The following is a 26,777-nucleotide window of genomic DNA, read 5'->3' on the forward strand; positions in this document are numbered from 1 at the left end:
AAAGTCAAAGGTCCAAATCACTTAACTTAACGTTTTCAAGCCTTAGTTCCTCATTTTACTTGAATGCAGCAAATGGCCGTTTTCACGGACAAACAATCATTTTTTCGGTTCGTAGTCTAATAGTTACTTGGGCAAAAATGTTGTTGTTGTTTTTTTTTCTTGTTTTGATCGATTTTTTTGTTTTTAAAAAAAACCTGGCAAAAAGAAAACCTTTAAATAAATTTGTCCTCTAAACCTAAAATTCCAAATTATAATGCCGAGATGTCCGAGTTACATTGACTGCAGCATTAGAAAGGAAGTTGTCTGACATTGATGACAGAGAAGTACGCGACCTGCAGTCATGCCTTCCACCACCTGAATTCAGAAAGAATCTCAAGTTGTAGTTCGCTATGGACATATATGGGCTGTGTGAGCTACCTTTAAGATTATATTATGATTATACTGTTGTAATTACAACGCTATTTACTGCCAACAACAGGTTGATATGCGGATTTACTTAACAAGTGACATTGTACAGGTTATTGAATCATGTACAGTAACTACTAAAGTCTGACATTTTATGTCCATTTGATCAAATAAATTAGAAAATAAGAATATATGTAAAACATAACAGTATATTTTAGTTTCATATGAAGATAAATCAGATCATTCATGCATATTTAAAGGTTCTGAGCATATGATTATTTCTGTTTTTTTGGTGGTTTGAGTGAGAAGCCTAGTGTTTAATAATTTACAGAAATTTCTCATAAGCTCAGTTGTTGAATATCCTAACATGGCTTCTACTTTCATAGTTAAAGTCAGAATATGTTCTTTACAGCGTTTCTTTCACTATGAACATGCAGCTGTATTCATGCATAAGACTTCACTTTGCCAAAAAACACAGCTGCCCACTTTTGCACGATTTCTGTGCACAAGAGACACTAACCCAAGCCTTTCAGGCAAAAAAACTAAAAGGAGGAACAATCAACAGACTGATGGACAAGGTGGCATCAAATCAGGCAAAGAGGAACTATGGAACAATGCAGTGGATCAAAAAAGTAAGAGGTCCCATTTTCAGCAGAAGCCTTCTTTTCCCAAATCTATGTTTGCTGCCGGGACAGCAAAACGCATGGCAGATTTGATGAAGATGAAGGAGTCGAAGATCTCTGAGGATGGCAAGGAGCATGAAGAAGAGCCTGAAACAAGTACAACCAGAGGAGCAGGTAAAGAAGTTATCTTTTTACACTCAGCAAAGCTGTGTATTTCTTTTGGTTTCAATAAATTTGCTGTCAAAAACAGCTTTTCATGAAGTTACTGGCACTCATGGGGTTTTTTGTAAAATGCATTTGAGTTTCCTCCACTAAAGCACACCTGTTTTACAGGAAAGATTAAACCTCCAGACCGGCCTCTTCCTCCTTCTGAGTGGAGGAAGCTGAAGGAGTCTCTGGGGAATTCTCAGCGTTTCGACATCCAGATGATGCAAGCAATGTTCACCTATGGGGTCGACCTGAATATCGCAAAGTAAAAGAGTCATGTTTGCTGACAAACAATAATACACAATTTTCCCTTAAATTAAGAAGAGTACTAAGATTTTTCCATTAAGAATAAAACCCTAAATTTGAAGATTTTAAATAAAATTCCAGGAGTTACAATTAAGAAGTGTTTTTATTAATTTTTTTAGTTTAACATGACAGTAAGGCGAGTGAAAGATTGTACATAAAAACACACATCTCTCTGTCACAGGTCTCTGCTTACTTTTGTAGCTGTGGAAACAGGTACACTGTCTTATGAGCTGCTTCTACGCTATCTGACACTGTGTGTGAGTGGTGGCCATGATGCTGAGGTGGTTGATCTGTACAGCATCATGCGGGGAAGTTTCCCCTCTCTGGACACAGGAGCCTCCAGTCTTTTTATAAAGTCCTTCAGCCGGACAGCGCAGTGGAAAGAGGCTCTCTGCATCCTGCAAGAAGTCAAGAAGGTAAACAATTATTTGGTTGTTTAAAAAACTAAAATAACCACATACCTTTCTATGATATGATGTTTGTTTCATTGTCACCCCAACAGGTTTTTACTCCATCACCACGCAACTATGGTGATGTCATTGCAGCAGCTGTGCAAAACAGCGATACGACTACCGCTTGGGCTCTTTATGATGAACTGATTGCAAAGGGACTCAGCCCACATCAGGAGACCTGGGATGCTCTGTTTACAGGCGCAAAGAAAACCGAGCTGGAGGAAGGACAGGTGGCTCTGTCTGAGACTGAAGAGCAGGAGAGGTTGTTGGGTATTCTGTTGTATATGAGGAACAACCAGATCTACCCCCAATACAGTGTGGCCAACAGCATAAAGACCTGGTTTGAGAGGTACGAAGTGATAAGATATACTGTAGATGTTTAGGAGGGAGACTGAGGCTGGATGGCTGAATTACAACCATGATTTGATGCATAAACTGCCTGGAAGAGGCATCTTTTTTCCCCCTCATCTTTCTGGTTGCAGATTGAAATTGAAAGATTTTTTTCTAATTGAATGAACTTTTCATCACCACATCTTGCTCTGTCCCCCTTTTCTCTGCCTTTTGTATCCCATCTTTAGTCACACAGGACAGAAATGGACAGGAAGCTGGACCAGCGTCACCCCAAAGTAAGGATTCCACTGTCTAGTTTCAACATGTCTGCAATGTGATAACATATGTAATTTATGTAAAATGTCTATGTGTGTTTAGGGGAGTGTGTAAGTGTTGTGGGTCAAAACTGGAGTCTATTCAGCTGACTGAGGAAGAGTATCAAGAGCTGAAAGACAGAGTGATGACTGACATCATTCGGGGACAAGATATCTTCAACAAGACCACTCCAGAGGTATGCACACACACACCCACACACACAAACACACACACAGACTCCAAAAGTCTTAGCGGGTCTTCAAAGGTCATTGATATTTATAGGAAGAGGTTTTACTTACCTTACAAGTCAGATGTTTTGCATGTCCTTTGTATAAAACTGTTTGGAAAAGATACCAACGGTGATTGGAAAAAGCATCTGTTTGTCTCTGTCACAACCAATACTCAGCCAAACTAAAGAAAAAAGCTTAGGTAGACAGTGAATACATTTTTGCCTGTTGTCACACCTAAAACTTCATGGAAGCTGCTTGTAAAACATATAATTATTCATAAATTTAATGCCTAGATGGTCAGCAGATAACTTGGAACCCAAAAAATAGATTCTCCCGTTCAGAATATAAACAACTCAACAAACTCAAATTTGCTTAGAAGAAAAGCAATGTTCAGTTTAAAGTTGCACATTTTTCTGTTTTATTTTAATCTTTTATTGTAAACAACAAATCTTAACCGTCCAAAGTAACACTTCATGTTATGATAAAAATGTTTAAACTTAACCAGAATCTGCTGAAGAAGAAGTGGCAACACTGTGGCTGATCATTATGTGGGGGAGAAAAAATTGCTTCTTTTAAAAAAAAAAAAAAAAATCGTGTTTTTTTTTTTTTGTTGTTTTTTTTGTTTTACAATTTTTAAATTAATTTCTTTGGTCAAAATTTTTTTTTTCTTCAGTTTTAAATGTTTATATGTTTTGATGCCAGATGGAGAAGTTAACGCTTCTCTCCATCAGAATGCAAAATGTTTCTCTTCAACTGGCTAGTAATATGACGTTATATCCGTTTTAGAAAACACTTAAACAGAAGAGAATGGCAGACAATCTGCAAAAAGACGGCGATATAAATCCTCCACCGTCAAATTTTAAATGAAAAATGTGGAGACATTTAGGATTTTTTGCTTTGAATGAGAAAGCCTAGCTGGACCTGTGGAAAGCTATTTGTCACTGCGGTAACACGACTAGTGTTACTGCCCACCTTGCAAAACGCCGTCCTGATGTAAATGCAAAGCCAAAAGCCAAACATACGGCAGCAGCAAGCCAACAGACACTTAAACCAAACACTTTTATATGCAGTTCAAGCTGGTTCAGATATATTGCAGCTGAATAAATCTTAAAAACTGACACACACTTGATTTTTTTTTTTTTCATTTGGGAAATCTGGCTCATGATATAATCTGTAAACTTTGACATCATGTAACCTTTTCAAATGGTTTGCAGTTTAAAAAGCAAACTAAAAATCAGCAATTCTGAGAAATCGCAATTTAAATTGAATCGACACACAAAGAAATAGTTAAAAGTCAAATTGTGAGAAAAAGATATCGTCCCAGCCCTGCTGATCAATGTCACATTTTTTGGAACTATTCAACATTAAAACCTTACAGGCAGAAATATTGGCAAAGCAAATAAAGGGAATGGGTTTTGAGGTTGAAATTTGTTTTGCCAAAATATATTTATGAAATAAAGCAAATGTATTGACTATGAGCGATAAATATCTTCTTAAAATATTGGTGGCAAGTAGAAAAGCAATAACTAAAAGATGGCTGGACAAAAACCCACTGACAGTTGGAGAATGGTCAGCCATAGTAAAATATAAATATAAAAAGGAAAAGATTACTTTTCCCCCAAGACTTTATGAAAAAAAAAAAGATCCAAAGATATTTGTCTAAATGGTCTGAGTACTTTTGAGTACTCCAAAAGAAAAGGAATAATCTTCCCTCTTTTTACTTGTTGGACTTACCTTTTTAGGTTAAAGAGGAATCATTGCTGACTTATACAGCAGTGTGTAGGAGATGGGTGTCCAAAGTCGGTCCTTCTGGGATGCTGTCCGACTGGTTTTTGATGTATCTCTGCTCAAACACACCTGGCTTACATTAAAATGGATCCAACAGCCAATGGAGTTCTGCACAATGACTGATTTAATTTAAGGCAGGTGTGTTGGAACACACAGAAAACCTGCAGGATTTTGGCCCTCAGGGATCGGAGCTGGACACCCCTGGTGCAGGAGGATACGTGTGTGTAAATACATGTTGGTGCATAAGCTCATGTATAGATTTTTTTTGCATATGTATAAGTGTAGGTAGTTATGTACATTTATGCATAATGAGCAAGACATGTTGCTTACAGGCATGTGAAGGATTTGGCTCAAGTAGTTCTCAAGGTCTACTATCCTGCAACTTTTAGATGCAATCATATCCAACACACCCGAATCAAATGGCTCAATACCCACATCCACATGTCACTGAGCTCTGCAGGTGCCTTGTAACAAGCCCAGTTGTGTTGCAGAAAGGCTGCATCTAAAAATTGCAGGATGGTAGATCTCGAGGACCAGACTTGGGCATCCCTGTTCTACAGCGTCGATTGTGCCCTGGTGACTCCCTTTTTTTTGTTTGTTTTTTTCCTTTTGTCTTTCTGTTTCAAATAACCTGATTAAAAAAAAAAAAAAAAAAAAAGAAGAAACATTTATATTGTCATTTTAAAACAAGCTTTATGAGCAGATTTCTCTTTTAGCAATTCTTTTAGTTCTTTCGATAACGTCTGCTAGAGGGCGTCATTGCTACACGTCCAGCTGTGAAAATGAAACTGAGTGTAAGTTGGTACAAACACCCTGTGAAAAGCCAAAGATCAAAACCATGTCAGATCAGAATTTCTTTTCTTTTTGTTAGTTTTTTAGAGATTTCAGAGGAAATCAGCTTCAGATTTGTCATTACAGTTCTTACGGGGGTATATGGAGTATACCCACTTCTAAATCCTCTGTGATGCTGCTTTTACAGTTACAAATGTTCCTACATATGTAGCTACGTTGCCCTGCAGCTAAGCTAGGGTTACCTTTGCTACACTGGTGCAGTTAGCTGCATTAAAGTGGAACTATTATGTGCATTTCAGGCTAATTTAATTTTATTTCTGAGACCAGAAGGGCTCGGATTGATTGAGTTATTGCCACAAATTGCTTTATTTACTTCAGACCGACCCTCTCCGTAGGCTATCAGATCAGCCTGTGGGCAAAACGAGTGGATTGAGACTCTTCTGCATTAAGCCCCGCCTCCCGCCACTGCACTACATCGGGAGCGCGCACCGCAACTGCTTTCGCCGTCATTGTAACATCTCATAAACAGAAGGATTAGGCTAATATGAACTCAATAAAAAACAAAATACAATGTCAACACATAGCATACAACCCTACATGTTGGAACCTGAATCAGACCCTGAAAACGAAGTGGAAAACAGCAACCCACAGCAACGAATGCAGCAGGATGTCTCTCTTTGGTAAACTCACCAGCCATCGTTGGAAATAACTTTATCCCATGTTTTCCACCCGCCTGATGTATTTGTACATGCCCTTGTTAACCAGTAGAAGGTAACCAATCACCGAACCTTATCCCCCGGGACGTCACAAGGATTTCCAAGTAGAAAAAACTCTCTAAAACGACACATTTTTCATCGCCATGGAAACCAAACGGAGAGAGTGCTGGAACTCAAACTCAAATATGTGTTTAGGTGATAAAAAACAGTGCCGTTCACATGTCTGATGAGGATTCAACACTGTAATACTGTAGAAAGATCAGAAAACTCCAAATACCATCATAGCACCCCTTTAAGTTCTTGCAAATTTGCAGGAGGCACAGCCTGTTTGATAGACAGCTTTGGTCTCGATGCAAATAGCAAATGTGATGCTGAACAAAATTAGGTTGGTATTTTTACGCCTTTTTAAAACCGCATTGGGGGGGTGGGGGGGGGGCATTAAGCTTGCATGCATGCATGTGCTGCCTGTCTGAATAGTCAGATATTTCATCGGGATGGAATTTACTGACTGTATTTTTTTATGCCTCACTTGCCTCACTGTAAATAAAAAAATTAGCTGTATGTTATGGAAATATTTCCAAGAAAGCAGCTTGGGAACAGGACGATGTCTAGCTGATAATGCATTTATGACTATAGAGGAAGTTTTCTTTAGTCTGTGGGTGGAATAGTTAGTTAGATAGAGGGGATTTCCAGCATGCACAGCACCATGTGAATCTAGACCACAACGACCTCCTGCCAAGCAGACAGACAGTTTATTAATTCCCTTTTTAAAGCAATTACTTTTAAGGGCAAATGGAGTGCTTCAGACAACAATGAAGCATCAGATGCAGGACAGAGAGTAGCAGAGGAGAGGAAGAGCATGAAAAGAAGAGCACCCTTTCTCTTTGTATGTGATGATTAACGTAGTAAGCTGCGACAACTGTGCAAGGATTGTGTATTTTTATTCTCAGGTCTATAGATAGGTGCTAAGACCTGCAGATAAGGATCTCCACTTCAGCTGTTTAGATCAGATTTGGATGCAGAATCAGAAATACTTTAGTAATCTCCGAGGGATTTGGATGCTGCAGACAGTGATCAGAAATCAAACATTCTTTTCAAGAATTTTACCAAGATGTATGCAGGAGTGTTGTGCAAAACTTTAAAGGAATTCATGTTTAAAAGCTTTATAATTTAATAAGAGCTGGTTTTTGTAACAGGAGTAAATGATCACTTTGACTTATTGAAGATAAAGAAATGCTCATAGAGTTGCTGGAAAGGCAAAAAATCTTTAATACAAATAGATAAATGAGAAATAGATGTTAAAGAATTTGGACTAATAGTGCGCAGTAGGCAAGAAAGTCTTATTGGGATACATGATCTCATATCCCAGGGAGTCCTTAACAACACTGAAACAAAGCTGGTGCACTTTGGAAATGAGTCCATTGGAGTTATGAAGTTAGAATAAAGGTTTTGCTACAACTGAGTAAAGTTAAGAAGGCAGGGAATAATATAAACGATATATCTCGAGTTGGTGATGTTTTAGGTATGTGTTGCAGTCAGTGACATGGATGTCAGAGGGTAAAAGATTTCCAACATCGTCTGGAAGACAATAAGTTTTCACTGATGTGGAAAAAACAGTAGATCAAAGCAGGACAGCAGCAGGATACTTATATTCACCTGAAAATCCACAGTTGGCTCGCTGGGCTGAAGGAATGTATTTCTCACTGTTATTTAGAGTCTGTTCACAAGCCTGGAAAGCTCAAGAAGACAATCAAAGAGTCTGACAGAAGCAGAAACCCGTAGAGAAAAAAATACAGAACAAGCTGGAGGAAAGGAGAACTTATTCACAAAGTAAACTGGGAATTGATTTCACTTCTTTAATCACAGCAACGAAAACATTTCCGTCAGCGCCCAAACTTTTGCATGGCCTTCACAAATATAATAGTTTAACATGTCCTTGATAAATAAATGCAAAACTCTGACATTTTAAATCCTCATTTACCTTTTCAAATAGTGACATTTGGATTAGATTCAGTAAAAAGTTTAACTAAGAATATACTCTTGAAGTGGAAAGTAGAGCTTTCGCACAAAAAGCTTTGGCTTTCAAAACAAGAACAAAAATCTAAAGATCCTGCCAAACAAATCCAGCTTTTTCTTTGCTTTTATATACTCCTATTTGGCTGGTTCACAGCAGGAACGTGGCATGAGTCTTGCGCTTGCTTTGCTGAACTGTTGCATCACAACTGCATGCTTGTATTCACATCAGTAACTTCCATCATCCTCTGTTAATGACTGGGATGATGATGATAATTACATGGTTTGTGTAATCCATGACTGATATCCCTAAATAAGAGGGAAGTTGCCCAACTTCCAAATTTATTTATTTTTGCTGGATAACTTCCTGGACTCTCCCTGTTTTTTGTCCGCGCTGCACTTCGGATAGGCTAGAGAAGATACTGTGACCAGTACTCTGACTGTTTTATAGAAATAAAGACACGTTTATCAATAAAGCATCTTTTATGTACCAGACAATTCAAAGCGCTTTACATAAAATATTAAAACCATTACAAATGGTGTAGAGAAGCATAAAAGACACCAACAAATACCAACAATCACAATAAAATCGTAATTTAAATTAAAATCATTATAAGCAAGATCAGTTTAAAATGACCGTGCAGATTTTATGCATATGCATGAGAAAAGAAATGTTAACGCTGATTTAAAAATGTCTGAATGTGAGAGTTTAAAGGCATAAAAGCAATTTTGTTACTTTGAAAGGAGTTTATATTGCCCAGTTGCAACTTTCATTTTTCTAAATTATCTGATTTTTAAATTTTTTTTTTTTTTTATTGCTTGTAAGCTGCATTTTGTTGTTTAAGAAATCCTGCTTGCACAGTGAATACCGGGCGAAAGGTGTGTTCTTCATTTTATGAGGCCAATATAATGATAAATGTTTTTCAATCTGTATTTACTGCTCTGCATCTCACACAGCTGGTAACGTGGCACCATTACTCCATGTCCTGCACATGCAGCAATCCTGATATAAAATCAGGCCAAACAAGATCATTGTGTGCTCACACACATCAAGCTCTCATTGTTGAATCAGCTGAGTTACAACAGGAGCTTTGGTTATAGTGACGAGTTTACTGAGAAGACACCGTGGCAGGATTGTTTATGCCTCCCCTACCTGCTCAAAGGAACATCAGCAGCAGATCAACTTCAGCACTTTCACAGCTGGCATGATGTGCAAAGCTGTAGCATCAGTCCTGACATGAAGAAGGCATGTATGAGAAGGCCTTCCTAGAGATCAGTAACTGAAGTAATTGATTAATTTTAATTTAATTCTTTTTAATAAATCAGAGGCACAGTGGAGCAGCATGAAAGAGCAGCATAGAGCAAGGCATTGTGATTTAAATAAATTAAAAACAACGCAGTTAAATGTAATGTTTAAAACAAAATAACAGCAAAAACTGCGGCAAACATTTTTAATTTTATACATGAACTTAACAAAGAGCAATTAAAGTGGCAAACATGAAAGATAAAAGATAAAAAACTGACAACAAATATATTGAGGCAGATGGCTACCCTCCCTGAGCCGGGTTCTGTCTGAGGTTTTCTTCCTGTTAAAGGGGAGTTTTTTCCTTCCCACTGTCGCCGTGTGCAGCTCAGGATGGGGGATTGGATCGAAGTCATGACTCGATGCCATCAGTTGGTTTCTATTATAGGATATGTATGAATTGGCTCGAAATGATGTGTATGTTGATTTGTGTATGTAAAGTGCCCTGTGACAGCATTGTTGGGAAGTGGCGCTATACAAATAAAGTTGAATTGAATTGAATAGATAATTTACAGAAACAGTAAAATCCATGTTGAGATGCACAAAATGATAAAATGCTTCAGCACCAAAGCATATAACAGTGCAGTGTTACTGCTTCTCCTGTGGAAATGGAGCATTTCTGTTTTACTTGGATAATAACTGCATCAAATAGTGTCACAAAAATATCATTTTTAGATCCTAAAGTACATAGAAACTACTGCGTACATGATAATCTTTTTTACCAAGTCCAATTCAGGGTCAAAGGGAAGCTGGAGCCTATCCCAGCAATCACTGGGTGAGAGGCAGGTACACCCTGAACACGTTGTCAGTCCAGCAAAAGATCTAATCTTTCCATTAAAAAACAAAACTATTACAGTCCTGATCAAAATCTTAAGACCAGTTGAAGAATTGCTACAATTTACCTTTTGCTTGTTTGGATCTCAAGGATAGTTTAAGTAGAGCTACAATATGCAAAAGTAAGAAGGGGGAGTGTGACGAAAATCACGTTGAAAAAGTAATTTATTGAAAACAACAATTAAACTGAAATAGGCTGTTTATCAACTGATCAAAAGTTTAAGACCACAGACTATGAAAGCCAAAATCTGCTCAAAACTCTCATTTTCTTTCGGGCTTTAACACGGTCATGCCTTCCTAATGGCTAAAGCTAAGAAGCTTTCTCTTCTTGAAAGTGGTCGGATCATCGAGCTACTTAAGCAAGGTCTCTCGAAGTGTGCCATTGCTGCTGAGCTTGGATGCAGTAAGACAGTCATTCTAAAAAAAATTTAAAGATCCTGAGCATTATGGAACAAAAAACACAAGTGGTAGACCCAAAAAAATTACACCTGCGCTGAGCTGGAGGCTCTGATTGGCTCTTCATCAAGACACAGGATGGTCTTCGACCCAAGTTAAGGCCCTTACTGGTGCCGACTGCAGCACAATAACCATCAGACAGCATCTGCGGGAAAAGGGTTTCAAAAACAAAAACCAAATTCAAAGACCTTGTCTCCTTCAACGCCACAAAACTGCCTGTGTCCACTTTGCCAGGGAGCATCAAACATGGGACATTGAAAGGTGCAAAATGTTTTATTCTCTGATGAGAAAAAATTTGATCTCGACGGTCCAGATGGCTTCCAACGTTACTGGCATGACAAGGAGATCCCACCTGAGATGTTTTCTACCCGGCATAGTGGAGGGGGTCCATCATGATCTGGGATGCTTATTCACTTAGTGTAACACTGCAGCTTCAGGTGGTGCAGGGTCATCAGACGGCGGTTGTTTATGTTTAGATATTGCAGCGGGCATCGTTCATGACTGAGGGCCCTCGTCTGTGTGGTAACCGCTGGGTTTTTCAACAGGACAACGCTGCAGTTCACAATGCTCGCTTGATGAAGGACTTCTATAGGAAGAATAACATCACACTTTTGGACCATCCTGCATGTTCCCCTGATTTAATTCCCATAAAGAACATTTGGGGATGGATGGCAAGGGAAGTTTATAAAAATGGTCATCAGTTCCAGACAGTTGATGCCCTTCGTGATGCCAATCCCACCACTTGGAGTAATGTTCCCACTAGCTTCCTGGAAACACTCGCATCAGGCATGTCCAAAAGAATTTTTGAAGTAATTAACAAGAACGGCGAAAGCTACTCGTTACTGAGTCCAACTGACAATTTTTTTTTTCTGGTTTAGAGAGTTTTTTGTTATTTTTTGAGCGATGGTCTTAAACTTTTGATCAGCTGATAAACAGTCTATTTCAGTTTAACTGTTGTTTTCAATAAATTACTTTTTCAAAGTGGTTTTTGTCACACTCCTACTTCTTCCTTTTGCATATTGTAGCTCTACTTAAAATCTCACTGAGATCCAAATATGCAAAAGGTAAATTCTAGCTATTTTTCAACTGGTCTTAAGATTTTGATCAGGACTGTATAATATCAGACAACACAATGTTTCTGCAGAACAGATTAAGATGCGGCTGATAATTTTAGCCTATTAAACTGATACAAACATAACTCATCAAATCAGATGATAATGTTGGAATGAGACACAACTGACAGGACAAGCGTTTATTCTGCCGCTCTTGCATTTGTGAGTCATGTTTTACTTTTACAGTCTGTTTTTTTCCCATTCTCTTCGCCTGTGGTTATATTATCTTAGATATTTACAGAATACTATTATTCTGTGTGTGATAATGTTTGCGTCAGTGGTACTATACGCTTATGTATGGAAGTACAGATGTGAGTGTGTGTGTGTGTGTGTGTGTGTGTGTGTGTGTGTGTGTGTGTGTGTGTGTGTGTGTGTGTGTGTGTGTTTTAGGCAGTCATATTATCCACAGCCGTACAATGAGCTGGTTTCAGATATCAGCTCTGGAAAGTCCCTGGATAATTACACTGGACTTTGTCTCCGTCTCTCTCTCTTCCCTCTCTTTCTGCTCTTAATCTCCTTCTTGTCTTGATAAATGCAAGTTGCTTTTTTTTTTAATCTTTAACTTGCACAACCAAGACTAACTCTGCTCTTCTCTACCCTCCTCTTCACTGCCGAAACTGTGTGCATTTCTTTGGTGTGTTTTAGCCATTTAAACAGATATGAGGTCTGACAGGTGTTGCATCTCGACTGCATTTGCAAAAGATGAATATTGAAGCCGTTTTGACATTTGTTAGGACTTGATTGAATGCTAATTATATTGCGCACAAAGTCAAGTTTCAAGTCCAGGGGAATTCACAGCAGCCTATTTCCATACCACTGCTATCTAAAAGCGAAAGCACTAACAATGTTCCCGTCTATTCTAAGCTTCGGTGCAACTTTCCTGTTATGGCACAGTGTTGAAGACACTGACTTGCTCCCAGGTGGGTTAGAAATAAATCTTTCCCTCTGTAAATGAAACTTTCCTTATTCCCTGCAGTGCAAAAGAAAACTTGAAACAAATCACATGGTTACATTTTTAGGAGTTGCTGTAATGTAAAATTAGCCCAAAGGAGCCGAGCGGCTGCAGATACGGTTCACATTAGTTTCAATGTTTTTTAGAAAAATGTTGTACATGTGACTTTTTTATGGAAGTTAGAGTTACAATAAGAAAACAGCTGATTTACATCATGTGTTTAACAGGAAATTAGTGCTGTTTGAAGTTGTGGGGAATCATCCAGCCACTAAATTTGGCAAACTAAAACTTTTTGAGACCAACAAGTTCTTCAGTGTTGCATAGTTCAGCTGGCGGCAGGCTATCTCACTACCACTGAGGAAAGGCCGGGAAGATTTTTTTTCTCTTTTACTGGCAGGCCTGTGATCAGCGAGTGAGAAAACCAGCCAACCATCAGACATGCGAGCTCACAGGTGGAGTTCAGATACGCTTCTCGACTCCGAGAAGGAACAAACCCCTGACGTTGTTAGAAAATTCTGCTCTTTCTCTGCAGATTTTTCAACACTCAACCAGTCAATTTGTCTGCTTCCATTTCTGTTCATTTACGGATGAATAAGCTCTTCACACACCCAAAATATATATGTAAACATAAACAAATTATTGATAAAGGCTTCATCATCATTACTGCAAAATGCTAATTACATTTAGTGACTTTCAGATTGGTATGAGTGGAATATTGCAAAACGCTGCAGCCCATTCATTCTTCTTTTGACTGAATCAAAACGCTGTAAGTGTTTTAACCCATCTGCAACAGTTAAGTAATTATTGGTTACCATAACAACAGTTTGGTTCTGCAAACCACTGGTTCAGACTAAAACATCCCAATTTGAATAAAAAAGCACAACTGAACTGTTGCAGACTTGCTGTTAGGACACTCCTTGTTAACTGGTAATGCAGTATCCATGTCTCTTCTCTGAGCGCTTTCCACAGAGTAAAAGTCATTCCAATATTAAGTTTTGTCTCGTAGGTCTCGCTCAGTCTGTTTCTCTCTTTCCATACCTCGCTTCCTCTGATAATATCTGATAACGTCCTTTAGCATTTCTTTGATAATCAGCCATGGTGTGCGTTCAAAACAGCTGGTGTGTTGATATCCAGTTGTTAGTGTGCGGAGAAGTGTGTTAAGCGAATCTAAGCTATAAAGTGAGGCAGCGTACTGGAAGAAAATGTTGTAAAAAGCAGTTTCTCAGCTTTGGGATGCTGCCGGGCAACGGCAGCTCTGTATATATACACAATGAATGTCACTGTACCATTAAAACAGGACAAAAACAGATATTTTTAAGGTCAGGACGTTGCACAGTGCTACTTTAAGCTTTCAGAGGAGACACAAGAAATTGTTTAAATCAACAAATTACACTGAATGTTTGTAAGTTACACTGCATAACATGAAAAATAGTTTTAAAAAGGAGTATAGAAAATAAATAGTCACAACCGTGAAGGTTTTTATCCTTGATTTTAAACACCTAGGTAGTTAATCAACTGGTACGGGTTTATTCAATGTAAACTAACAGTATTTCTAAATCAGTTCTGTCACTCACAAGAAGCCCGTACATCCCAGAAACCAGGTATACTTTTTCAGTCATAGTAAAGGCACGAGCATCCATGCTCTGTATCATTTGCAAGTCGAGGAGGGTTAATTCATTATTAAAGGTGATTTTAAGTAACTATTAATGTGGCCATTTATGGCTTCATCTTATGTTGCTAAAAGAAACAACAAATAGTTTCTTTGTCTCTTGATTAGATGAAGGAAAATGAGTAAAATAGCATGAAAATGTGAAGGATAGATCTTTAATGACAGTCACTTTGGTGGACAGTGACAAATATGCATGCATGCATCTATGAGCTGTAGAAAATGTTGGAATAAATATAGACATTACCTGTGTTGCCATCATGATGATTTTAATTAGATTATAACCAAAATAAAAAAAAAAACAGTTCAGTCAGTGATACCAAAGTTATTCTTTGGGTTTAGTTCTAGCTGGTAAACAAAAGCTAGCTAAGCACTTGCTTTTGCAGGCTAATACAAACTGCAGTTGGCTGATGGCTGAATATTAGCGCATTAGTCAGATTTTTTAACCAATTTTGAAGGCAATATGAACTCAGTTCTTTTTGTCACAGCTTTTCATTAACTATATTCCTAAGAAATCTTTAACAACTCAAAATTCTACTAAGTCCGCTTAAATCTGATTATCATGACGCGACATGTGAACCAAAGTACAAAAAGACCCATATTCCACTGACCTACATTCAGTAGTATTCAGATTGTGTGTCATTTGTCTAATTTGCTTTCTGTGTATTTCTGTGCGTTCAGGAGTTGGAGCGGTTTGAGGTGTTTGTGAAGAGGAAGCCAGCTTTTGATGTGGTCGTAGATGGGCTGAATGTAGCAAACATGAACAAGGATAAAAGCAAACTATCAGACACGGTAAGAAGATACACAGATGCACATGCTTGCAGAATACAGTTCCTTCGAAGTTTAATGGTTTATAATTTGCCTTTGGTTCTGCACACACATACAGTTTTTACAGTCTAGATTTCAGTGGTTTCTTCCTACATGTATGTCCATCCAACACATGGGATTTTTTGTCTGTTTCACAATGACTAACCCTGCAGTGTCTGAAAGTTAAATGTGAGCCTTTATAACTGGCCAGTACCTGATTTTAACAACACCTAACCTACTTGTCTGTCTGCCTACCTACATCTGTCTGCATCTGTGTGTGTGTGTGTGTGTGTGTGTGTCACATTGTTCTCATACATCATAAAGCTGCGAGACAGGAAAGTACAGACAGATCAGCCTATTTCCCTATCTACTCATCTGCTGTAATTGTGGGAAAGCAAAATAAATTATGCAAAGTAAAGGTATCGAAATTTACATCTAGGCCACCAGCAGGACTTTTTATTCAAATAAATGAAATCAGATGTACTGCAGAAATATGAAAATAAATGCTGAATTCAGTGAAATACTACAACCGCCATGTTCACACAATGTAATGCTAACTGATGTTTGAGCTGTCCCTGTAAAGATTATCAAAAGTAAAAGATATTTTATGTTGAGTTTAGTGTTTTATTTTGATTTTGCAAACATTTTGAGCAAAAGAAAAGGAAAGGAGCTCCAATATTTAATGTGTCCCTTTATCAGTGTGTTAAAGTTGTAGTTTTTAAACAGCTCTTGTTAGATAAAACCAAGTGATACAATTTTTAAATCTTTACATATGGTAACAAGTCACTATTAGATCCACATATTTGTTAACACAAATTAGTGATCCAGTCACATGGCAGCAGCTCAGTGCATTTAGCCATGTAGGCATGGTCAAGAAGAACTGGTGATGTACTGGGATTTTCACATCCAACCATCTGTCGGGTTTCGAGAGAACGGTCTGAAAAAGAGAAAATATCCAGCGAGCAGCAGTTGTCTGGACCAGTTTGTATTGTTGATGTTACAGGAGAATGAGTTAGACTCTGACTTTGTTGGAGATGATAGAAAGGCAACAGCAAGTCCAGTAAGTACTGGTTCCAACCAAGATATGCATCTCTAAACACAACACGTCAAACCTTGAGGCAGATGGTCTACAGCAACAGAAGACCACACCGGGTGCCACTCCTGTCAGATAAGAAGAGGAAACTGAGGCTACAATCCATACAGACTCACCAGAACTGGATGATAGAAGATGGAGAAACATTGCTGGTCTGATGAGTCTCCAGTTCAGCTCCACATTCACATGGTAGGATCAAAATCAGCTGGAAAAATCATGACAACATGGATCCATCCCGCCACCTATCCACAGTTAAAGCTGCTGGTGATGATGGGGGATATTTTTGCCCTTTATTGCCAACTGAGCATCATTTAAAGACCACAGGTCATCTGAGCATGCTGACCATATCTGTCTCTTTATGACCACAGTGTAACATGATGGAAACTTCCAGCAGGATAATGCACAGTGTCACAAAGCTCTGATCATCTCCAACTGCTTTCTTCAACGTTTACGATGGGTTCACTGCAATCCAGTGACCTCCACAGTCACCAGATTTACATCCAATAAAGCATCTCTGGGATGTGGGAGATTCTCATCATGGATGTACAGGAGACAGATCTGCAGCCACTATGTGATGCTTCATGTCAATATGGAGCAAAATCCCTGAGGAATGTTTCCAACACCTTGTTGAGTCTAAGAATAAAGGTCTGAAGAAAAAGGAAGATCCAACCTAGTAAGAATGAATTGCACCTCATCAGTGACCAGAGAGTGAAAGTTCTGCCTCCCAAAACCTTGTCCCAATATTCTGCAGCCATGAGCTTATCAAAGCGGCTGCTTAACTCTTGAAAAATTAAAATTACTGATGCTCACAAAGCAGGGGAACAATAGAAAGTATTTCAAAAGTGTCTAAGAAATTCTTCTGAAAGTGATGCTTGTGAACCTGCTAGAAAGATAGGGCTCCTTTTAAAGCAAAAGGCCTTGTGAAAGAGTTAGCAGACATAGGAGTACGAGTCCATCGCTCCACTTTGTAGTTACACCTGTAGGAATATTCATGGAAGAGTCATCAGTATAAAACCCTTTCATGCATCCACACATTCTTAAAATTCAGCCTCACATGTTTGTAGATGGTTGTCAGACAGAATAGAAGGTATAGAAATATTCTTTTTCTCAGTCTAAAGTACCAAAACACTTCATGTTTTGAGAGAAAAGGGTTGGAGAATAATTGCTCTGTTCACACATTGACCATTTTAGCGTAAAGGAAATCACATACCACCTATAAAAATGTCACATCATCTGTAAAAGCTGAGAATGACTTCCATGAGTTTAAAGATCCCTAAACTCTCCTCAAAGTCCAAAATGGACGACCCATTAATGAGCAAGGTGAATGTGGTGCCAAGTCACTCGTGGTCCCCTGTCACTGACATCAGAAGAGCAGCACATGCAAGAAAGTCCAAGAATCTCTCAGAACTAGAGGTCTTTCACTGGAAGAACGAGCGGAAATCCCCAAAACTAGAACTGAAAGACTCTTAACAGGCTACAAAAAGCATTTACAAGCGATTACGGTTGCCAAAGGGGCTCTTGCCAAGAATGGACCATAAAGGATGCCAAATATTTTGCTTTGGGCTGTTTTCCATCTGTGTCTCTTTGAAACTGAAATGTGATGTTGTTTAAGGTTTTTATAAATTGTATTATCTTTAACTTTGAGCCTTTTGCAAAACAGGTAATCTTTTCCTCACTCAACCATTTGCATTTGCTGAAGATTTTGACCAAGGTATACAACCGAAGCTTTTAGAGAAACACTGATTTTGACCTGATTGTGATGCCAGATGAAAAGTCAAAGAAACCAAAGAACTATTTGCCCTCAGTGGGACATGAAAAGATACACAAATAATGCGGTTATGTTAAGATATTTTTTAACCGCAGGAAAAGTCAGGGAATTTGCTATGAAATGTGACATATTATGACCTTTTTCACTATTTAAAGGCAGTTTTCTGAAATCTTAGTAAACGTCGTCAACATGTTTTGATCACAAAAATACAGAACAATGGCTTCTTTTTCAGCTGTCTTCCTATCTCGGTTCATATCTGCAAGTTTTAAGGGGTGAAGCAATCCACTCCACATTAGTCCTCTTTTCTTTGAGGTCTATCTCTTTTAAAATCAGTCATAAATCTTTGCCCGACCAGCCAAATGTAAATGTGGACTGAAATTACGGTAATCTTTAAGCGTGTTATTACTGTACGAGAGAGCATACAGTTCTGGGGCTGATGGTAAACACGGCCTGACACCAAACAGACTTGCATTTTTATTTTTCCTTCGTCTACATTTTGCTCACAGATGATTGGTACTTCTTTAGGTTACAGTCCTAATGAAAGTCATGCATTGAATTGGTCCAACTTGACAAAACACCAAACCTCAGATGGCGTATTGTAACAGCTTGCCAGCAGGTAATGAATGAGTAAAAATGATGTAATTCTACCATATCGCACATCTGCCTGTTCAACCCTGAGCTTCTCTCTTTGTTTATTACTTTTTGTTTAAGTTTGAAAGAGGCAGATACAGAGAACGGTTGCTTAGTTAGACTTTGTTTTCATTCTGATGTGCGTTTACATACCTGCAGGTGCTGTATTCATTAACAAATAAAAACTAGGAAAATCCAGCTCCAAACTGAAAAAAACAGAAAAAAGTAAAGAAAATGCCCACAAGAAGTTGGGTTTTTGAGTTTTGAACTTGGCATTATAAGCTATAGCAGATCTGTTGCTGTGTAACTTCTTTTTTTACCAGTTAAATTAACTATTTAATAAGTTATAAGAGTTAAAAGTTGACGGCTAAAATCCAGAAAGTTCTGACTGATTATATCTCAGGTTAAATGGCTGCAACCTGACAGGAAGTTTAATATACGGTTAACTTTTAGCTGACAGGGTTGTATAATATCAGCTGTGTAGCATAGATGGCCTATAAAATCATTATAGTCAAAGCTGATTTTAATCTTGCTCACTTATTAACATTGACTTACACTAAACAGACACATTTTTTGTCTTTTCATAATGTATGAAGGGGTATATTTCACAGGATTTTAAAACAAATCCAGCTGCAAATGTCTGAAAATGTCTCTATATCTGAAGTTCTATTCAGGAACATCAAGCTTTCTAGCCCACATGTTTAAAGATATCCCAAATTAAGCATTATTGTGGGGGCCTGCGGTGGAAACATGCTATTAAAATGAAAATAATTGATGCTCATAGCTGGAGAACATCATATGAAGATTTTTAAAGTTTAATTAAGCAGTTTAGAGACGCATTGGAAGACCAAGAGGAGATCCCAAAGTTAAAGAAATACTTCTTAGAGAGACATGTAGGGTTGCTAGAAATACAAATAGAAACCCCCCATTTTGCGACAAAAAGCCTTCAGATGGATTAAGCCAACTCTTGAGTGCTGGTCTGCTGTTCTGCTGATCAATTATAACTACACAGTTATGACCCTGATGGATATGTCAACATTAAAAAGAACTTTCCTGCATGCTTGGAGAGAAAAAATGCTTCTGAATTTTATTATAACATATTTAATCAAAATTTTGTATTACAAAATAATAATTTTATGGCTCACAATTACAATTGATTTCCAAATGATTTACTTCTTTGGCAAATTGACTGTCTTTTGATTATGTTAGTCTCCTCATCATAACACTTTGTGTTTCCACACTGTATGCCACAATTTGCAAAGCTTATTCTAATTCCCTTGTTTAATCGCTGACATTGATCTTAAAGGGGATTTTATGAGCCGTACTGACAAGTCCAGTCTAAACAGGACGGCATTAGCAAATGCAAAATCTGTAAAAACATGACAGAAACTTTGCATTACTCATATTAGAATTTCGTATTGCATCCTACATTGCGGTTATGGATCTCAATGGCTTGTGGGTTTCATTACTGGCTTTGACGTAATTAAGTATTTGTATTTTATTTCTTATAGCTAGTACTGAGATACTTTTTGTGTATGTTTTAGTTGTTGGCAGTGGTGTCAGAGCTCGAGCGTCAGGGCCTGACTGTTCTGGTCCTGGGGAGGAAACACATGCTGCGGCCCTCCAGATCCTGGGACAGACTGAACATGAACCTTATCCAGCAGAAAGCCCATTGCTTCTTTACTGATAACATGTAAGAATCTCACAATTGAACGAGACAGAGAAAAGCTTCAAATAATATGAAACACAACCAGTATTTATGATATTAAAAAAAAGCATCATCGTTATTAAAGAAGATATATATTCACTCATTTAAACTTAGCTGTGCTTTTATGTATTCAAAACGCTCTAAAAGAATCTGTCTAATGATATTATCTCAAACCTACCTTTTTCTATGTATGTCAGTTCTGAGGATGATCCTTTCCTGCTGTATGCCACTTTGCATTCTGGGAACCACTGCCGGTTTGTGAGCAGGGACTTGATGAGGGACCACAAGGCCTGCCTGCCAGACGGAGCTTCCAGACGTCTCTTCTTCAAGTGGCAGAGAGGTCATCAGCTAGTGGTAGATGGAAACATCACAGCAAGCAAAAGAGTCAGATTTCAGGTAAAATAAAAAATAGAAAAAGTTTAAAAATGCAAATGTTTAGATTTGAGGGGAAAATGAGCCAAAGTGTGCGAAGTAATTGTCTGTATGTGTGTTAACAGACTATTCCCAGTTATGACACCATTGTCCAGACGACTGGAGACTCGTGGCACATACCCTATGATGACGCAAACGACAGAAGCACTTATGAAGTGCCACAGCGGTGGTTGTGTCTCATAAAAAATCACTGAAGATTCAATGTTTTGGAGTTAAGATGTGAGAAATAAATTGATGCAACTATGAATTTGTGAATAAAACTTAAGAAACAGATAAGGTGTCTGTACTTTTTTTTTTTTTTTTCACCATCATTACTGATTATTAAATTTGAAACAATATCACATAAAAATGTTTGGATATTTCTTCAGATGAAAATTATTCTAATAAATTAAAAAAATAAAATCTAAAATAGAATGTCCAAATTATTTGTTATTATAATAATAATAATAATAATAATAATAATAATAATAATAATAATAATAATAATTCAATATACAAGATATTACTAACTTTAATATTGAAAATTATTTTAAATTGTATTGCACTTATTTCTTTTCCCAGTTACTATTACCAATGACATACAGCATTTGTGAAATAAATAACACAGCAAAATCTGTGTGTAGCTTTTCAAAAAGTGAACCATAATACCTTACAATGTTCTCATGTTGGTGTTCACTCTTGTTGTAAGTTGCTTGGTTGCACTCTCTCATAGTAAAAAAAGAAATAAAACAACACATAATGGCTTTATATACTCCTAGATCATTTTACACTGTCAAGGACCAACTGTGTAATTCAGTGTTTTTCAACCACTGTGCCGTGGCACACCAGTGTGCCTTGAGAGATAATCAGTTGTGCCCTGAGAAATGATCCAATTATTTTATCAAATCAAAACTTTATTTGTAGAGCACGTTCACATACCTCAAAGTAACCAAAGTGCCGTACAGGTACAATAAAATAAATCAACATTAAAAGCACTAAAATAAAGACAACAAAATAGTTAAAAAGACAAAATAAGACAGAAAAGACCTAGTGGTCCTGCTCTCCGGAGTTAAAAGCCAACATAATTTCACCTGATTTGTCTAAAAAGCAGCTCTGTGTTCATCCAAACAGGCCTAAAACTGTCTGTGAAAGATCATAAAATTATTTTGTTGATCGGATTTCTATTCAAGACACTTTGACAAGATGCACTTCATATTATTTATATTGCCTTTTTTTTTTTTTTTAAAAATACATTTTTGGTTTGTGATCTGCCTTGTGATTTTGTCAGTGAAAAAAGTGTACCTTGGTTCGACAATGGTTGAAAAACATTGGTGTAATTCATTCCACAAAAGCCAAGTCCATAGGAGGATATTTGTATGTGAAATTATTACATATTTTATTAGTTTGTTAATTTTTACTACTTTTATTTATATCATAATTATTATTAGAATATGTTTTCATAATGTTCTTATAAAAAAATGAAAAACAGTAAATGTACAATTATTAGTAGTTGCGCACTACCAAGACACAATGCAAAACAAAACAAATTTAAAAAAGAATCTATTTATTTTTATTTGTTTTTAAGCCTGTTTCGGGCATCAAATTTAAAATAAGCGACAATTTCCCATTGAAGTCAAGTTTATTTGACACGGAAGCTAAAATGTGAAGAACCACTTCCGGTGTATTTGTTTCCCATCTTTTGCTTCACTTGTTTCTCAGTTTACTTTCAGTTTATTTCATTGTTTTACCTAATTTATTTTCTTCCGTCATGTCTAGGGGATCTAGTGCAGGGTTTGACCGGCACATTACCATCTTTTCACCGGAGGGAAGACTCTACCAAGTCGGTCAGTAGTGAAGAAATAATGGAAAAAAAACTCAAGTTGCTCTGTCATCACTGCTAATTGCTAAATTTGGTTAGCATCTACTCATACCTGATGTTGCAGTGAGACAATTATTTAGTCAGATTGCGATGAAAATCATAAATAATGAATAACTAGTCACTTTAAAATAAATTCCAGGTTATTTTTCTGTAATTTTGCGAGCTACCTTTATTAATTAAATATAGAGTTCTACCATAAGGAGCGCTTACAGTAATATTTTCTTAATTTTGAAATCTAAATAAACATTAGAGCTAATTGCTATCTTTTTTTTTCTTTTAGTTTGGTTGACCATTAATTGTCAGGTTTTTTTTTTTTGTTTTTTTTAAATAAATTCTTATGACACAGTTGTAGTATGATAACAGTGAAATAGCACACAAGCATCCCTATGTATAATAATAGCCTTTTTTTGTTGTTGGTTCTTTGTTTTTGCTTGCTTTATAGGTTGTCTACAAGAACAATTTTTTATGGTCAACTTGTTGAAAATAACGTATTTAAAATACAAAACCTATTACTAAAGCATACAGTTGACTGTAGATCCAAGCTACCCTGTCCTTTTAGTATGTAACGAACTACCTGATAGTTAGATAGATACCTGACACTTCAGTCTTCAAAAATAGCCTGGATGGACTTGATGCTGTTGTTTTACCTAATGTGTATAACAAGCAAAATGCTTCCTCCAAATTATTGTGCTTAGTTTTGTAGTTAAAATCAAGTTGTGTTCACTGTGCATGGCTTTGGACCTAAAAACCACAACTTCATCTGTTGACATGACACAAATGCTCACCAACACGTAGTTGTTGAACCATTTGAAGATAAATAGCCATCAGTATATTTTGATTCACTTGCCTTTAAAATATAAAAAAGGCATTAATGCAACATTCTTCCTGATGAAAACATTCATAACAATTTTGAAAAGTTGGAACAACTATAACTCATGATCTCCTTCTGTCTTCTTCAGAGTATGCATTTAAAGCCATCAACCAGGGAGGACTGACCTCTGTGGCAGTCAGAGGAAAGGACTGCGTTGTAGCCGTCACGCAGAAGAAAGTGCCTGTCAGTATGAACACTAACATCTGTGTTTTTGATTTGATTCCCCAATTGACTCATGTCTTTCCTTTTGTGTTTGTCAGGACAAGCTGTTAGATGCCAAAACTGTGACACAACTGTTCAGAATCACAGAAAACATAGGCTGCGTGATGACTGGCATGACTGGTAAGTAACGTCTCATCGGACTGATATTCTGAAAGTCCAATTGTAAATGGCCTTTCATGTGTGTGTATACCCTGCAGCTGACAGCAGGTCTCAGGTGCAGAGAGCTCGCTATGAAGCAGCTAATTGGAAGTACAAGTACGGCTATGAGATCCCTGTAGACATGTTATGCAAACGCATGGCTGATATATCCCAAGTCTACACACAGAACGCTGAGATGAGGCCGCTCGGCTGCTGTGAGTAATATACCTGCTTGTTCCCTAAAAACCTGCCAAGAGGTCTTCTCAAGCTCTTGGCTCTTAGTTTTTGTAGTTTGTGGTTGTACAACTGTGGCTTTAGAAGAATTTTTATTCTCTATAATAATTTTTAATTTAGAATTAAATTGCCATTTTACAAGTCCTTTGCAAAAAGCATAAACTATATATTTAAATTGAGTCATTTTTACCTTTTTGAGCCCTTTTTGTGCTGTGCCTCCTCCATCCAGGTATGATAGTGGTTGGTATGGATGAAGAGTTGGGCCCACAGCTGTATAAGTGTGATCCGGCCGGCTACTACTGTGGCTTTAAGGCCACAGCAGCTGGAGTCAAACAGACTGAAGCCACCAGTTTCCTGGAGAAGAAAATCAAGAAGAAACTGGACTGGACTTTTGAGCAGACTGTAGAGGCAAGAAATGCGTTAATACACATCCATGTAGTTTATCCAAAACAGAAATGACCAGATCTAGAATTTCATACTGAAATAGTGTCCTAAAACAGACATGATGAGAAACTGTGTATGTATCATACAGGGTTTTCTGCACATTTTGTAGGTGGACAGGTAGCGTGGTAATGACATAATAAACAACATTTAAACTTTATTCAGTCAGTTTCTTGTAAAAACATTTTAAATTTCTGTTAAATTATCAATTAAAGTATTAAAAAAAACAATGAAACTGATCATTTTTGATCAGTTTAACAAATGCTTTCTGTGAAATGAATGCAGCTATTTTAGAGACAAAGACTTTCATTTATTCACCTTCAAAACACAACAAGCCTCCTCATCATTAACTAGAAATTATTATATCTTTCAGTTTTACCTGAATTTCAACTGCATCTTTTTCAAAGATTGAAATGTTTTATTGTCTCCTCCTTTTCAGACTGCTATCTCCTGTCTGTCCACTGTTCTGTCCATTGATTTCAAGCCCTCTGAGCTGGAGGTGGGAGTTATCACTTTGCAGGAACCTAGATTTAAGTGAGTATTTCCCAGTCACAATTCTACTCCGGACCAATCAAACCATGTCACCTCCTGACAAAAGACTACATTTACAATCAACCTCCTGGTGTAAACAAGTTGAAATGAGATCAAAGCAAACATTCACATGACTGAAGAAAAAATATTATGTTTAAATTGTACGTTTTTCTTCTAGGGTTATGTCGGAGTCTGAGATCGATGTTCACCTGATGGCTTTGTCTGAGAGAGACTGAGGAAGGCTGCCTGCTATTCCATGAGGAAGAGGGTGAAGGGTAAAACCAGAGGAATCCCTCATAAAATCCTCTCAGCTGGAAGGAAGTTTAAGATGAAGCTGGTTTGTGCTGTTCAGACAAGATTCACCGTGAGAATAAACATGAACAATATGGACATTTTAAAACAGGTGGATTGGATTTTACACCCAATCTCTACTGCCAATAAACTCCCTCGATCCTATCAGGTGGTGTACAGAACCGGACTTTATTACCTTCATACTGATTCTTGAGTTTTCTGTCTACATCGAGACAAGTCAGGACTTGAAAAGATAACGAACATTCAGAGCAGTGCACCAAATGACACATAAGTACGCTAACTGGTGGCAGTTGTCAGCCTACATGACTCCAGTTGATGAGTTTGATATGAGCAGACTGAAAGATGGAGGTGTGGGAACACTACAACAACAGCTCAATACCTCTTCAGTGTGGATTTTCTTGCTACACGTAGCCGCCGTTACTCAGGGCTGCCTGCTGTCCGGAGTTTCATGTTCATGCTCTGTACTTTGCAATAACCCAGGGAAAATCTGTGGGAATTCTCCCAATGCTGCAATCTTCTTCACACCCCTGTCAGAGTCTGCTCAGGTCAACATCAACAGGAAGTCTCTCATTATTCCATTCTTACTCTTCTGATGCAATCTTGGATATCCATGGCTGCACTTCAATTAAAGATAATTTTTTGTTGAAAACTAAAGTCTCAGTTTCTGCTTATTTAAATGATTTTTTAACCTAATAAAAAATTAGTAAAAGTCTATTGGATTTAAGTTACAGCTTCCTGATGAGGTGTTCCTGTAGGGACTGGTTCTCGTTGCTTGTTTAAAAGGAGCTTTAAACTTTTTCATAATGACCTACAATTGCATTTAAATACAACAGCTCTGTCATAACAATTATGTCTTTATTACTGGGCTATATATCTATATATCTATATATATATCTTATCTGACTTAGCTATATACATATATATATATATATATATATGTACATATACTATGTATAGTTTTATATTTTTTTTATATCTGCTTTATCCAGTCCAGGTATGTTGGGGTGGGCTTCAGCCTATCCCAGCTGTTACCAGGTGAGAGGCGGGATACACTCTGGTCAGACCACCAGTCTATGACTGACAAACAGCCACTAATGCTCACAAAACCACACAATACATAAAACATTAGTTATAGCAGTATCAACAACTGCAGTGTCAAAACAGCAAAATAATACTTGGACTGTAAAAAATGTTGGACTATGAGTCTGTCTTGGCAGACATTTTGACCTAGA

The 26,777-nt window shown here is 37.5% G+C and overlaps 2 protein-coding genes across 2 annotated transcripts; both read left to right on the forward strand.

The window, feature by feature from the left end:
• Nucleotides 1–472: 472 nt before the first annotated feature.
• Nucleotides 473–21,132, forward strand: prorp (protein only RNase P catalytic subunit; the record flags this gene model as incomplete). The annotated part of the gene is made up of 10 exons (XM_079262408.1): nucleotides 473–1,202; nucleotides 1,362–1,500; nucleotides 1,723–1,957; nucleotides 2,044–2,342; nucleotides 2,572–2,619; nucleotides 2,702–2,834; nucleotides 15,182–15,292; nucleotides 20,343–20,491; nucleotides 20,704–20,902; nucleotides 21,004–21,132. Exons 1-10 carry the CDS (start codon nucleotides 773–775, stop codon nucleotides 21,130–21,132), a joined length of 1,872 nt encoding a protein of 623 aa, XP_079118534.1. The 5' UTR covers nucleotides 473–772.
• A 1,469-nt stretch (nucleotides 21,133–22,601) lies between these two features.
• On the forward strand, nucleotides 22,602–26,159 carry psma6a (proteasome 20S subunit alpha 6a). Its single transcript, XM_079262529.1, has 7 exons — nucleotides 22,602–22,761; nucleotides 23,756–23,850; nucleotides 23,928–24,009; nucleotides 24,087–24,242; nucleotides 24,491–24,669; nucleotides 25,142–25,236; nucleotides 25,412–26,159. Exons 1-7 carry the CDS (start codon nucleotides 22,686–22,688, stop codon nucleotides 25,467–25,469), a joined length of 741 nt encoding a protein of 246 aa, XP_079118655.1. The 5' UTR covers nucleotides 22,602–22,685; the 3' UTR covers nucleotides 25,470–26,159.
• The last annotated feature ends 618 nt before the right edge of the window (nucleotides 26,160–26,777 follow it).

The sequence above is a fragment of the Telmatherina bonti genome (genome assembly GCF_933228915.1).
Source record: "Telmatherina bonti genome assembly, chromosome: 22".
Taxonomy (NCBI): domain Eukaryota; kingdom Metazoa; phylum Chordata; class Actinopteri; order Atheriniformes; family Telmatherinidae; genus Telmatherina; species Telmatherina bonti.

Bases quoted from the DNA above. Each gene is read 5' to 3' on its own strand.
- psma6a (XM_079262529.1), top strand. From the start codon at position 22,686: ATGTCTAGGGGATCTAGTGCAGGGTTTGACCGGCACATTACCATCTTT. The intron at 23,851-23,927 runs GTCAGTATGAAC...TGTGTTTGTCAG, and splicing joins TCACGCAGAAGAAAGTGCCT to GACAAGCTGTTAGATGCCAA. The intron at 24,670-25,141 runs GCAAGAAATGCG...CCTCCTTTTCAG, and splicing joins CTTTTGAGCAGACTGTAGAG to ACTGCTATCTCCTGTCTGTC.